The sequence below is a fragment of the Drosophila subpulchrella genome, unplaced genomic scaffold, assembly GCF_014743375.2.
Source record: "Drosophila subpulchrella strain 33 F10 #4 breed RU33 unplaced genomic scaffold, RU_Dsub_v1.1 Primary Assembly Seq61, whole genome shotgun sequence".
NCBI classification, from domain to species: Eukaryota; Metazoa; Arthropoda; class Insecta; order Diptera; family Drosophilidae; genus Drosophila; species Drosophila subpulchrella.
In genome coordinates, this window is record NW_023665697.1 from 534,722 (window position 1) to 549,992 (window position 15,271).

The window sequence follows — 15,271 nt, forward strand, 5'->3', positions numbered from 1 at the left end:
TTTGGTAGAAGTGGCTTGCAAGTAATTAGTTGCAAACCTTTGGTGAAAGTGGTGCTTGATGCGTTCTCTGATTAGGATGCCGGTTCCGCCGTGGGCTTTGTGGGGGCCAGTCGTAAATGGAAGTATAAACTTTTGAGAAAAATCTAAGTAAAGTCATTTTGCATGTAAATTCGCATATGTCTAACAGCTAAACGCAGGGTATAGCAGAGAGCAGCGAATATCGTCCAGCTGAACCGCTTACACGTATAGTCTGTCAGCATAACAGCCTCTCTTTCTCGCGCGCACCGAAAACGTGTGAAGGCAGAAAGGAGAACAGAATCTGGAAAGATCCCGTTAGGTGTGCTTGGCAACGCTGCAGCGTACAGCCAACTTCTCGCGTCAAGAGTTCTCGTTCACTTCGTTTAAAACTTTGATTGAGAACGGACGCAAAGCTGCTGCCGTAAGTAGAATACAAACGGAAAATTACAACCCACGCGGTTTGAATTCCGTTAAGTGTGTGTGCACCGGCCAAGTCTATGCTAACAGGAGGATCATATATATATTTTTACACCTAACTACTGGTAAATAAGAACAATCGAATTTAACCGCATAGGCAGGCTATTAAGTGGCGTGTATTTCTTTGTATTTTTTTTGTAATAGGAAAAGAAAGGAGGTTCTGTCGAAGCCGGCCGGCAACATCAGCGCCAGCGCGGCGTGATCGCGCCGTCTGCAACCCCGCAACCGGTCGGCCAAGACGAGACTTTTTCTGTCCCGCGGACACGTGTCGCGCTAGGTGCCCCCTGCGATCAGCAAAGGCGCGAACATTCTGGAAGGTGACCGAGGCTACAGATCGCCGCGAACGGCATAAATCTCTGGCCCGGCATCCCACCAACCGCATGCCACGTGCGGCCTTGTAAGAACCGCCCTAATCGAAGGAAGCCTACCTGAGTGACCACTGTGGCTAGTGCATAACCTCACCCACACGCGCCACGCGCGGCATCCACCGCCCCAGCTCTGGCTAAGCCATAGAGCGACAATTTGGAGGGTTATGGTGCTAGTACAGCAGCCATTTTTGGACCACTGATCGCAGCCGTGGTCATACTTGGATAAGGAAGTGAACGGATACCGGATGTGACTTTTGCTGCTACACCCACATCGCCTCACCCACACGCGCCACGCGCGGCATCAGGAATCTCAGCTCTGGCTAGTCCAGTGAGCAGTATCTCGGAAGGCGTTTTGTAAGCGCAGCAGACCCGGCACTTCGCCCGTATTCGCCACGTGCGGCTTGCCGATGGGAACAGCCTCACCATAGGTGATCGCGTTTGAAGGAGAGCAACAGACCCGGCACTTCGCCCGTATTCGCCACGTGCGGCTTGCCGATGGGAGAAGCCTCACCATAGGCAAATGTATCTGGAGGAGAGCATCGATTGATCAGACCTGCTGTCTGGCATGCGAAGACGCAGATCCCTTCGTATGTTGTGAGCTGTCGGAGGCGCTAACTTTTGTGTAGTTTAACTTTCGATCTATGTAGAGTAATTTTTCGGTACTAGCTTATGTAGCGTACCTTTGTATTGATTTAGTAGTAATTTTCTTTAAGTTCTGACAATGACCATCCGTACATTCCACATAACTGATCTTGTCAGAAATTAATATGATAACTTGTCTTAAAAGCATCCTTGCACAGCGTCTTCGATGGGCCCACCGAACCTGCATCGCCGGAGTTTTGCGTAAGTGAATATTGTTACCACCATATTGATTTTCTGACATTTGACCCATATATAAATGATATTATGATTATGCGTGCCAAATCAAACGGAAGGTTATTCGGTCAGATTGAGTCTTATTATATTTTGAGTTAAATTTGATTTTTGAATATGAAAGAATTTAAGTTGTTTTGAAATCATAATTGTAATTTCTGATTTTCTTTTGTTAATTGAAGTTGATAGTTCAACAATGGTTGAATAAATTTGTAACGCGGAATCGTGATTGATCTTGCTATGCCGCCGCTATATAAAGTAAAAATGTGAATAATGAATAAACATTGAATAAGGGATAACCGCAAACAATTTCACACGAGTTATCATGGTAGGGAGGGTACAGAAAGGGGCGGCAATATCATCGAGCCACCCCAACTCTTAATGTTTCCTGATTCGCTTGTGCCTTCAACGTCCGTCCGCGTGCCTTGAGTCCGTTTACACCCATTATTTTGTTGTTCGATCCTTTTAGATTACCGCTTAGTGCACTTAAAACTTTTTTCGCGTAGTACGGTGCGTGTTATAGAGAAGACTAGGAAGATCCCACGACAATCCGACGAGCTTAGCACCGAGCAATGCTAGAAGTGCACGAACCCGAATCTTCCTATACACTAGGTTATCCATAGTCTAGTGAACGCAGGCCTGAAAACCCTAGCTGTCTACTACAGCTTTTCCATCTGGATGGTCTGTGCGGTAGAAAGTAAAGCCTCTTACTTGGAAGTGGTATTTGTTTGTGAGGTGCGTCTCTACCAGCAGCAAAATGTCGATATGATTATCATTCAGGAACTGTGTTACTTCAAGGTTGTGCCGTGAAACGCCATTGGCGTTCCACATTGTTATTCGTAGATTTGCCATCTGTTATTTAGACTGCTTAGCTGAAAGTAGCTGTAACACCATGTTCTGGTTTTGAACCAGTGTTTGCATGGTCGTTTTCATGAATGACATGATTTTCATCATACTTTGTTGCATGGTGACCATCATAGATTCCAGAGTGCATTGTGTCTGTACTCGGATCTACTAATCGTTTCCTAGATTAGACTGGAGTGGATTTTCCGTCCCTGATCGAAGGGCATCGACGTATGAGAATCCCTTCTGGGCATTTAGTTGACCAAATGAGGATCTTGCAGCCGTGCCGAAAAATACTTCCGGCGTCTTCTGGGTATTCTGATGACGCGTTGCTGTCACTTTTCGCATGCGGTCCTTTGTCTCCTTTTAGATCGGACAGCCCCTGTAGTTTGCCGTGTGGTTACCTCGGCAGTTAACGCATTTTTTCGTTTTGGGGTCTTCTTTGTTGGCAGGGCAGTTAGCCGAATTGTGGAAGTATCCACAAGCTACACAGACTGTTCGAAGTGAACAGTATGCCCTGGTGTGTCCATACTCCTGGCAATTTGAGCATTGCATTGGGCCGTTCCTTTTATGTGGCACTTCCACGTTAATTTTTCGGTGCAATAAGTATTGCAGGTTACAAATGGGGTGCACTTCATTTTTCTTCAAGACTCTGCTGTCTGGCTCCAGCTCGACCCTGAAGAGTGGTTGCGGCTCTTTTTTCCTGTTTATAATGTTACTGACGCTCTTTGCAGAAAACCCTTTTTCCTTGAGAGCATCGATAACTTCCTTGGCGGTTACGTCGTGCTCGATTCATTTTAGTACCACTTGCAGGCCCTTGCTACTTTTTAGTTGGTACGTGTAGTAGCTTTTCCTAGCTTCCTCCAGATATTTGGATACTGCTCGGAAATGTTCTTCAGATTTGGTCTGAAGCTTGGTTTCATGAAAATCCCCTTTTGTGACCGGAACAACATAAAAGTTTCCGTCCCCGGTCAGCGCAACAATTTTGTTAACCAGGGCGTTCGAGATTTTCTCCCTAATGTAAATTGGTGGGGCTTAGGTTTCGGTTGGGTCTCCTGAGCCTGTTCTGGTTCATTTTCTGCTAGAAGCGCAAATCTATTGCTGCTGGATCTCCCGGGTAATTTATCTTATATTTGGACACGGTTAATTTTTGACTTGTTACCTACCGCGGTATTCTGCGGGCTAAGCTTACGCTTGACATGGATGTACCGATCTAGTCCGGTCTGTATGGCCGGTCCCGCTTGCTGAATTTTGTTTTGGTTTTCATTTGTTGTCGTGGATTTTGTTGCCGTTGTACTTAGAGCTGCGGTTGCAGTCGATTCCGAAATAATAGCCGTAGCTGTGGTTTTTGTTGGTTTTTTGCCGTAGCTGTAGTTGTTGCTGACATATTTAGTGCGGATGCAGTTTTACCGTTGCATGTTGTTGGTGCGCCAGGGGTAGAAACTGATGGTCGGGGGGTTTTTGCATTGTTGACTCCACGCCGTCGGAGTAGGGGTAGCCTTAGGTAAGCATGGTGAGCAAGATCGTGCTCTTTGGCTATCGACCGACAGTAGGGTCGTTTCTTGCACTTCGCTATCACGCGTTGAGACCGTCTCTTCGGCTCGCGGAGCTCAGTCTCTTTATTTTGTTCGTAGCTCATTGAGCTTTTATTAGCGTGGCACTTATTTATTATTATAAGTTAAAATAATTATGAGCTAGTTTAAGTCATTACACCGATTTTGTGAGTTGTAACCTAAATTTCTTTGGGTTCTAGCGTCTTTTCACTTATTTGTAATTAACCAGGTGTTTTGTTTGTCTTTTAATTAATAAACTTTCTTGCACTTTTCGCGGAGCTCGCACGAGACTCGTCCGCTCTCTTCAGCTGTCGCCTTCTTTTTTTTCAACATAAATGCAAAACTTTTTGGGGAGTCTGCCATTCTGTTTACTTTATTTTACTATATTTGACCTCAATCGGGCCAAACTAAAAAATACTTTAAAAAACAAATCTAATAATGTTCCGCGAAAAGCGTAATGGAAAATGTAAATATATTTATAACATTTTACCCAAAAACTAACGAAATTTTTTTTAAATTGATTAAATTGAATTGATTTCTGATTCGGTTGGTATCGGCGCCAGAAAAAGTTTAATCTAAAACAATGAGATTAATTAACTTTTATTACAATATAAATTATATTTATTCATAAAAATAATTAATTAATTAATATTATTATAATCAATTAGTTCCAAAATGCGTAAAGGAAAATTAAATTAATAATAAAATCTTACCCAAAATATTACGCAGTTTATTTAAATTGATTAAAAATTCCATATTGTATTATCATTGTCCCTGATTGGGTTAGTGTCAGCGCTAGAAAACGTTTCATCTAAAACAATGAGAAATAACATTAGAAATTATTATCAAATAGAATTAACGAAACCTTTTTGTATATATTGAAACACGGAATGGTATTTCCTAAGATATATATGTAACGTACAAATTAGAATGTTTAAAATATTTTAAAATACCAAAGTGAGTGTATTTAATATATTTATTTATTTATTTTATTATATTTATAAAGAAAAAGTGCCTTTTGCCGACATAAGAGGGTTCATCAATGCTTCCATTTAAGAAAATCACAATTATTCCTATGAATTAAAGCGATTGAAATAACCACGTTGTTGAACCCGTTACTCGTAGAGTTAAAGAGTATATAGATTCATCAGTAACAGGAAAAGAAGAAGAAGAAAAAGTGTATTAACAATGCAGATTCTGGAGACTTCTGCGCATCATAAGTTTGTTTCAGCAATGTATCACGCCCTCTCTAAAACTCACAAAACATCGGTGGTCACAGTTTTGATGCAAAGATTGCACACCACACAAAAGCGCTACCAAGCATTCATTCCTAGCGTTTATAGGAATGAAAGCAAGGTGGCTTGTTAGTGAAATTTCGTAAGCAGCCGATTTCTTGCATTAATATATCTCCATTCCCTTCGCACTCCATTGAATTTGGATATTTTTAATTATTATTTGGTTATAACTTTTTAGTTATTGGTCCGATTTGAAATATTTTGGCATAAGTATGGGTATTTATAACAAGAAGAAATTCTTATTTTTCTATTTTTGCAAAGTATTAAAAAATGATGGCGCTAGAAGGGCTTTAGCGTTTACGTTCCACCCTAGCCCCACCCTTTTGCTTATTGTCCGGGACTTTTCCGCGTGGCTCGATCTATCTTGCGTGGCTGTCGTGATGTGGTGGCTGGCTTGCTGCTTACAATATCCTGCGCACTGCTCTTGGCTGAACTGGCTGCGCGGCTGGACGTAGCGTGGCTTCTGGTACTCGGGTTTCGGGCATACGCCGTTCCGGGACTTCACAAGTCGAAACCGTAGGGCCGATCGCTCTCCCTTCTGGCTTGTTATACTCGGGGTTCGGACACGCCGTTCCGGGAGTTCACGAATCAAAACCGTAGGGCTCTCCTGGGCTTCTCCGCTTGAGACCGTACAGAATCGACCGCCCTCCCTTCTGGCTCGTCATACTCGGGCTTTGGACACGCCGTTTCGGGACTTCACGAATCAAAACCGTAGGGCTCTTCTGCACTACTCCGCTTGTCTCCACTCTCTCCTTATCCCCTCCTTTGTCTCCAAACTCTCTGAATCTATATCCTTAGTCTCCAAACTCTCTTATTCTCCCACATTGGTCTCCAAACTCTCATCTTCTCTAACCTTGGTCTCCAAACTTTCTTCCTCTCCAGTCGCTCCTCGCCGCACCGTTACTACGCAAATTCGCCGCGTATTTGGTAAGCGGCCGGCCATCTTTTGCTGATGCTGCTGATATTTGTGGGGAGTTATTCAACTCCTCACATTCTGCATTACTTCGGGAAACAATTAAAGGCTCGATCCTACTCTCCGGCGTTTCCTTGCATGTCTTAGCCTTCGAGCCCTTGCGATGCTCCTGCCGATCCCCCCGGCGCACCCTCGTTGCTTCCTCGATGCTCCCTCGACGCCGAAGTGACTCCGAGAAGTGTCGTCGAAGTGGCACATTTCTTCCCGACGGGAGTCACTTCCGCGATCCGAATGCGATATCGCCGAAGTAACTTCTGGAAGTGTCGCCGAAGTCACTCTTAGAAGTGTCGCCAAAGTGGCACATTTCTTCCCGAAGGGAGTCACTCCCGCGATCCAAATGCGATATCGCCGAAGTAACTTCTGGAAGTGTCGCCGTAGTCACTTATGGAAGTCACTCAAAAGTGACTTTACATATGCCTGTAGAAGATACCTAGAAGAGTCTTTCCCAATTGAAAAATCTTGAATAAAAACATATTTTTTTTACTTTTAATATTTTGCATTTATTTTTTGTATACGTGCTTTGTCCGCTTGTATACACGGTGCCTGGCATGTAGGAAATTTTGCTGAACAATGTTCTTTAGGTCCAGCTCCGTCGACAAAAGAAATTTATTAATAACCATTTCTAAAAGAAACAGAAACAAAAATTGTTTTTTGTTCAATCAAAGTAAAAATAAAGTAGAATACATTATTTTTTACAATTAAATATGTTGAGAATCGTTGGATGCTGGGTTTCTCCGCAGTTACACGCCAAGTAATGTCCACAGCTAGCTTGTCCGTAAAAAGGTTTAAATAATCGTACAGCTCACGTTAAGCACGTAATTTCGCACGCTTTGTTGGGGGGATATTTAAATATGTTATATTATATTATATAAGTTATGGCCAGTCATGGCCAGAGGGGGGAGGATTCTCCCCGATATTACCTAGTTAAGATCAGTCTCATTGCGGTTCCTTCTCTTGGGTTGACTTCTTCGTCTTCTTCCTTCTAAGCCATTTTAATTTAGTTAACGAATTTACTTTAAAATAAAACAGTAAACGTTCTTTAACGTTACAATTGGTTTTATTATTCAAATTGTTAAGTCTAGGCTGGTCAGGGGTACAAATGCAAGTAAAAGTAAAATCATTCCTCGAGTCGCTGGTTGGCTTGGACGGTACCGCCCGTCAGCATAACGTTGGCAGAGCGGCTCCGGAAACCCGATGCCGATGGCAGCGGTTTTGGGTATTTTGCCCAATGCGTTGCTAAGCCCCATATGCTAACGCTGCAATTCCGTTAGGGCGCAGCGATGGGTATGGGTAGCGGCGGCTATAGCTGAGGCAGCTAGCGGGCGGTCAGCGCTCTTGCATTGTCGCGCTGCTGCCGTTGCATTTCTCACGCTGACGTTCTGTCGCTGTGCTGTCGCTCTGACGTCGCCGTCGCTGCGTCGCTGTCGTTCTGACGTCGCTGTCGCTGCGTCGCTGACGTTGTCTCTGCTGCTGCATCGCTGCTGGTACTATAACTTAGCGGCTGCATTATTGTAGCCACTTGAAATTGTAGCCACTCGAATGATTTGGTGTTGCTGGGTGGACGAGAGGGGTGAGGGCAATGGGCCCTAGTTTGCGGGTGGCCGAGAGGGGTGATGAGAGAGATGCGGTGTCCAGTATCGGGGTCGAGAGGGGGTGAAGGTAAGGGGGCGTTTGGCCGGTGTTAACTCCTCCCCACCACAAGATCTGTGTCCCACAGATTATTAGGCCTTTTTTGCGGGCTCCAGGGTGCCCTGCGTTTCCAGGTTCGCAAGCGGATCCCGCAGCTTAAGGATTCCTTTGGTCGACGTTATCTTTTTCCACACGAGGTACACCGCTGTCATGATGGAGAGAGCTATGACTAGCTCCACTGAGAAGGATATCAAAATCTCATTGGACATGACTGATAATTTTTTCAGGTTCTCCATGCTGAATTCGTGGACATATTTCAGTGATAGCTCATAACCCGTAGTTTTTATCTGGGTTAGCACGGCTGGCATTGCCATCAGGTGTGTTGACGAATAACTGCTGTAGTTCCGGTCGCCGATTGTGATCGTTTCGTTGTCGAACTGCACGACGTATGAGCCTTCTAAGTGGTGTTTCTTGACCGGAGTGGATACTGTTCCATTGAAGTTTGTCAAAAAAAATTGTGCCGTCATCGATAAGCTCCACTGTTTCCTGGTTGGTCCTCAAGTAGTCACATTCGGCTTGGCCTCCTTTCAACAGTCTGGGTATGCAACTGTCCTCCTCCAATTTAAGCAGGTCCTTTTCTCGGCAGACTATTGCGTTACCGATGGATACACAATTTCCGAGAAGGGCGTATGTTTCCAGACTGTCCATTGCCAGTGTGGTATATTTTAGCACAACTTGTTTACCGTCGGATGTCGTTGGGTAGATCCTCATCAATCGGTACTTCCTGTCCACTACCTTGGGCATCGCTAGGATGTACAAAAGAGTAGTCCCGTTTGTAAGGATTGTAGGTCTGGAAAATTCGACTGCCTCCACGACGTTTTTATAAGGAAGGCTGTCCACCTCTGCCAATATCATGTTGATTTCGTCGTGATCCAAGAGATTCGTGTTTACCACTCCAGACGGCCGTCGTCACGTGGAAGTCCCCGTCTATTGCGTTGACTCTCCCGATAACATCGTTCAGCTTCTGGAGCGATTCGTGCGTTGAGTCAAACAACTTAGTGTTGATTCGAATCTGCTGGTTGTTGTTCCTTGCCAAGCTGTCCTCCTCTTTCAAGATGGCATTCCAATCCGATTTGTCCGGTGATCCCGCGACCCACTTCCAGGCTGATCCTAGCCAATCGATTGAGCGTTGTCTCCGTGTTGGTGCGCTATCCATGCGCGAGATTCCTTCCAAAGCGTGCTGAAGATAGTGGCCAACCAAAGCGCCAATATGTTGATCGGTGATTATCATAGCCTCGTTTGCTACCTGGTCGATGAGTTGCTGCATGCGGCCTAGATTGATGACGTGAGCCAGTTTGAAGACGCCATTGGTCCTCCAGACGGTACCTTGTTGTAAGGGGACAACCGGTGCATCATATTTGAAAATATGGAGGGTTGCCGCCACGTAGATGGTAGACGCGCTTGTAGCGTCAGAAGAGGATTAAATGTACATGAAATTGCAGATTCTTATAATTAAATTGTCTATTTGTCTTAATCTTAATGTTCGTGTTGGTGTTTTTCTGTGTGTGTATTATTATTATTTTCGTATTGTTATTATTTGCGTATTTATTCTTATTTGTGTATAGCTATTACTAAAGGAATTTATTGTTCCCCTTTTCTGAGGGGTTTATATTTTTCATATCAATAAGTGTGTATCTTAGACTAGGTTTTTCTTAATTATATTTGTGAAGATATTAAATGGTTTTATTTGTTTGTGTTTGGGGAAGATTAAGAGTTAGTGAAACGTTCAGTACGCATTTCCCTTTATGGTTTTTAGATGAATTTTTGTAAAGTGTTAAGAGATTCTGTTGCTAGTCTCCCCTACCACATATGTCGAATAGTTAGATTTTCTGTTAGTTGTAGGTTCGTTTCAAAAATTTTTTTAATTTCTTAAGTGTGATTTGTGAAAGATTTTTCCCGACCTTGTTTTAATAGTGACCCTTCGGTCATCCTGAACTTCTTCTGCCTTGAATCGTTGTTTTTCCTTTGTTTTTATTTGTTTATTGGCGACATACACTGTGCCACCTGGTTCGTTGGAAATTGGGTCGCTTCTATTTTTATTGCGCCCATTGTTGGTTAAAGTATGTTTGTGCTCAATGAGCCCTATAATGTCCTCAAGAGTTTGATGTTTAAAATCGGATAATCCCTGGTAATTTATTCTAGAAGTACGGTTTAAAAAAATATCCACCGGCTTTCTATTCGTTACCGAGTGGACAGTATTATTGTACATGTCTACGACAATTGCGATAAGCTCGGTGGTTTTAAAGGTGGGATATTCTCCTTTTAGGCATCGATATATTTCCATGAAGGTAGAATGGAATCTTTCTACCTGACCGTTTACTTCGCTTTTCTGAGTTGGGGTGTGATAAAGTTCAATCCCCAGCGTTCGCAAGTAGCTTAAGACAGTTGGGCATAGAAGGCCCCTTTCGTTATCAGACACTATCATTTTAGGCGCTGTGAAATAATGTATTGCTGATTTTGATTGCAAGGGAAAAAGGAAAAGGGAAATACTAGCCATCCTGGGGAAGTAGTACTTTTCTAGGATTTGAATACGGACCTCTTTTGAATTCCTGTGAGCTCTGCGATGCTCTTTCTCGATGACTTCGCAAATTTGCTCTTCGTCCGTAATATCCTCTACTAAGCGCTGTGTTATACGGATTTTATACAATTTAAAATTCTGGAAGCAACAGGTTTGAAGGAGTTGTAGGTAATCATCCGGGATTTTAATTCCATTGATTACCGAAGGTTTCAAGTATTTCTTTAATGAGTTTAGAAGAGTTGAAGGGGCGTGATCACTAATTGGAATTGAGTGGCGCACATCTCCAGTATGTGGGTGCCCACACGAATAATCGGACAGATCTGAATAAAAATTCAATTGATTCCGGTAGGCGTTAATCGGGGTTTCAACGTGGGGAATTAAAGAAGAGGCGTCTTGAAGAGCGCTATGAACCGTAGCTATAGAATCCGATTCGGAGGCGGTATCATTGTCAGGACCCAGGTGATTAACATACGTTGTAACCCTCGAAAGGGCATCGGCCACTATATTTGACTTCCCTGGTTTGTATATTAATTCGCAATTGTACTCCTCAATACGGGACTTACAGCGTTTTAACTTGGCGTTAAAATGTATATTGCCCAGTGCAAATGTTAAAGGCTGGTGATCAGTGTAAATCTTAATAGATCCAGCGCCATACAAATAAGAACGAAGGTTATCTAAGGCCCACACTATCGCAAGCATTTCTTTTTCGTTGGTGGCGTAGTTCTCTTCTGTCTGACTCAAAGATCGGGAGATATACGCTATTGGCCGATCTTTGCCAGAGTCCACTTGATAAAGAACTGCTCCGATAGCGTAACTTGACGCGTCGGTGGTTAAGTGGAAGGGTTTGGAAAAATTTGGAAATGCCAATACCTCTGAGGATGAAAGGATAGTTTTCAAATCATTAAAGGCTTTCATCGCGGCCTCGTCGAGTTCAATGGGGACTTTTTTGATTGTGAAGATTTAACTCTAGCGAACTCTCCTCGAGTTAAGTTAGTCAGTGGTTTTGCGACTTTGGCATAGTCCTTAATAACTTTTCTATAATAGGATGTCATGCCGAGAAAACTCTTTAGTTCCTTTACATTGGTAGGTGGTTTCATTTTTGTGACACCTTCTACTTTTTTGTCGTCTGCAACATGCGTTGACAGGAAATTAGTTTTTTCTAAGTTGACCTGCAGCTTGGCTTTCTCCAGGTTATTAAAGACAGCGCGGAGGTTTTGCCAGTGGCTATCATAGTCCTCACTAAAGACTATTATGTCGTCGATGTACACATAGCAAATCTTGCCAATGTGTTCCCTTAATACATCGTCGATCATTCTTTGAAATACTGCTGGGACATTTTTCAACCCAAACGGAAGACGAAGAAATTCGTACTTCCCATTCAGTGTAGAAAATGCTGTCTTTGGGGTATCGCATTCCAACATGTAAATTTGATGGAATCCCGAAGTTAAATCGAGAGTGGTAAACTATTTGGCCTTCCCTAGGCTGGCCAAAATAGAATTAATGTCCGGTATTGGATAAGTGTCTGCAATCGTGACAGCGTTTAAGCGCTTAAAGTCGATGACCATGCGGTATTGTTTCTCTCCATTTGGTTTGGGTTTCTTTGGAACTACCCAGACCGGGGAGTTATAGGGACTTTTTGATGGTTTGATGATCCCATCCCGCAAAAGTTCCTCTATCTGTCTATCCACTTCCCCTCTCATATTGGTAGGGTAGGGATAGCTCTTTTTGTATATGGGGTCTGAGGTGCTGGTGCGAACCTCGGCCCTAACGCTCGTGTCTACGGCCTCTCCGGGCGAGAGTGGTTCAAAGATTTTGAAATATTCGCTGATAAGCGCGTTTAAAGCTTCTTTTGCAGATTCGGAATGTTTTGCATCCCATAACAGATGTACATTTAGAGATTTTTTGCAAGGAGGGGTATTTTAATACCGGGTGATATTGTCAAGGTATCGTTTTTTCTGTCGATCAGGGCTTTTAAGATTTTTAGGGTGTCGTCTCCTATAATGCCGTCAAATGAGTTTAGTCCGGGAAGAACAAAAAAGGTGAGAACAGTATCGTTTCCTATTGGTTTAAAAAATTGTCCAGTAATACGATGTGTTATTTTAATATTACCCCCCGCGGATTGAAGGACAAACGGCGTGGATAATGTTGTAGAGCCGGCGGAATTCTTGAGGCTAATAAAATTATTGTTAGCGCCGGTGTCTATCTTGGAGAGCCCTGCACGCTTCCACTTGGGGCAAAGTTGTGCCCTGAACTAGTTTGGGCCCTATTGTTAAACTGATAGATCTGGGGGAACCTCGGTGGATTAGGTGATCTTTAGTTCTGATATGTTTGGTTGAAGGTCTGTTTAAATAGAGGCGCCCTTGACGTAGGGTTCCTCGGATCCATTTTCTGCAGCTCTAGGCAAATAGAATAAGCTTCGTGGACGTCCGCAGGTTTACGGATTATTAGAAGCCTGGAAGCGTCGCCGTTTAACCCCCTAATAAAGGCATTAAGAGCCTTGTCCCTTTGTCCGGCAAGGAAAGCTTTCGTTATCTCCGAAGAGTAATTCATGCTTTTAATTTTATTCATTATTAGCGAGACGTGATTATTAATTTTACTGTAAAAATCGTCCACCTTTTGGTTTCCCTGGGTCATTTGTGTTAGCTCGTACTCTAGCGTACCGACATCTCTTTTATCGGCGAAGTGTAGTGCCAATACTCGTTTAATTTCAGTCCAGTCGTCATCCCGTACATTGTAGGCATTGAGCGCCATGTCGGCGTTGCCACTAATTTTTTGCCTAATTTGGATAAGGACTGATCTATAAAGGGGTTTCTCCCGAATGACCTCATAGTCGTTAATTATGGACTGTGCCCTATTGATCCAAGAAATGTACTTCTCGGAATCACCCTCGAAAGTTATTAACTCCCTTACGCAATCCGGTACGGTCGAAGATTCCTTCAATTCATACTCCGTACGCGGACGCGTTAATGGTAGCGGTATGTCCGCTATCGGGTTGCGCTGTTCGAAGTCGGTTTCTAAAGTTCTCACCCTATTCCCTATTTTCTTAACCTCGTCCTTCATGCCCACCATCTGAGTGGTTAGGGCCGCAACAGTGGAGTCAAGTCGGTTTAGTACCTCCTTCATTTCCTCCATTTTTAATATCGATAGTTTCAAGTGCTTAATTTATTGGGATTTCAAGAGTTTATTTTTATTTTGGGTCGACGTGGGGAAATAAGCAACAGTTTTATGAAAATTTATTTTTTGTTCTCTTTTGGGAATAATAATATAATAAGGGAAATTTTATGCGGAAACGTTTCACTCACCCTTATTATTTTCCTCCTTGTATTGTTTTTGATTGTATTCCGTATTCGCTGCTTACAGGGTTATTAGTCTGAAATTAAATATTAATTAGAATTTGTTTCTTTCTTTCGGTTTATTAAAAAAATTTTATGGGACTTGTCGTTTTGAGGGTTGTGCGTTTTTTTCTTTTTTTAAATAATTTCTTTGTTTTTCCTTTTTGTGTATTGTGTTTATCGGCGCGGTGGTCCGTATTTGTCCTTTTTGGCGTTTCGCCTACTAAGGTACGGTTGCCACACAATCCACTGGGCAGCTTTCTTGAATGCATTCCACATCCACACGCGAGAACTTTTGGTATATTTTATTTTTTTGTACTTTTTTGGTCTCGAAGACATTTTTAATAGTTTTCCGCTCGCAAATTAATTGCCGCAGCGGTTATCTGTATTTATTTTTTTAGATTGCAATTTTTTTTACGCTCGCGAATAAGTTACCCATTGATATGGACTTATCGCCGCAGCGGATTATTGGTCGTTTTTGTTATATAGGTATTTTGTGCCCGCGAATATGCCGCGCCACAAGGTGCGTGGACAAATCGCCGCGGCAGGTTTACCATCACATAAAATTAATCACAGTTTTTCTTTGCGCCCGTGGGGAGTGCCAGCTCTGGACGGCAGCACCCCCACCGCGGCGGGTAGCTGTGTTTCGCACAATTTCTCATATTTTCGTTTTTTGTATACATTTTTTACTTTTCGACCACACGCACAACACCACATTTTTTGAAATATTAAAAAAGACATTTTCCTTTAAATTTTGATTAGCTTTTAAAGCTAACATTTTTAATTTTTTTCTTTTTCATTTTTTTTGAATTTAGGGGGTCCTTTTTGCCCCACTTTCGCGAGAAAGTGAACACTGTTCGGGCGCCAGTTATGGCCAGTATGGCCAGAGGGGGGAGGATTCTCCCCGATATTACCTAGTTAAGATCAGTCTCATTGCGGTTCCTTCTCTTGGGTTGACTTCTTCGTCTTCTTCCTTCTAAGCCTTTTTAATTTAGTTAACGAATTTACTTTAAAATAAAACAGTAAACGTTCTTTAACGTTACAATTGGTTTTATTATTCAAATTGTTAAGTCTAGGCTGGTCAGGGGTACAAATGCAAGTAAAAGTAAAATCATTCCTCGAGTCGCTGGTTGGCTTGGACGGAACCGCCCGTCAGCATAACGTTGGCAGAGCGGCTCCGGAAACCCGATGCCGATAGCAGCGGTTTTGGGTATTTTGCCCAATGCGTTGCTAAGCCCCATATGCTAACGCTGCATTTCCGTTAGGGCGCAGCGATGGGTATGGGTAGCGGCGGCTATAGCTGAGGCAGCTAGCGGGCGGTCAGCGCTCTTG

General features: G+C 43.1%; 1 protein-coding gene across 12 annotated transcripts in view; it reads right to left on the reverse strand.

Moving 5' to 3' along the window:
- The window catches only part of LOC119562564 (putative serine/threonine-protein kinase STE20-like), a 244,685-nt gene that overhangs the window by 140,947 nt on the left and 88,467 nt on the right, over positions 1-15,271 (reverse strand). For 4 of the 12 annotated variants that reach the window (XR_005221886.1, XM_037875770.1, XM_037875776.1 and 1 more), the window contains one exon: positions 4,846-4,943. The exons of 6 other annotated variants lie outside the window; for them this stretch is intronic. Coding sequence is in view for 5 of the 6 variants with exons in the window: in XM_037875770.1 (XP_037731698.1) it covers positions 4,876-4,943 (68 nt within the window). In the remaining variant the exon portion in view is untranslated. Of the gene's footprint in view, positions 1-4,646; positions 4,708-4,845; positions 4,944-15,271 lie in introns of those variants that run through there. 2 more of the 12 variants (XM_037875769.1, XM_037875774.1) reach the window with 1 other exon arrangement.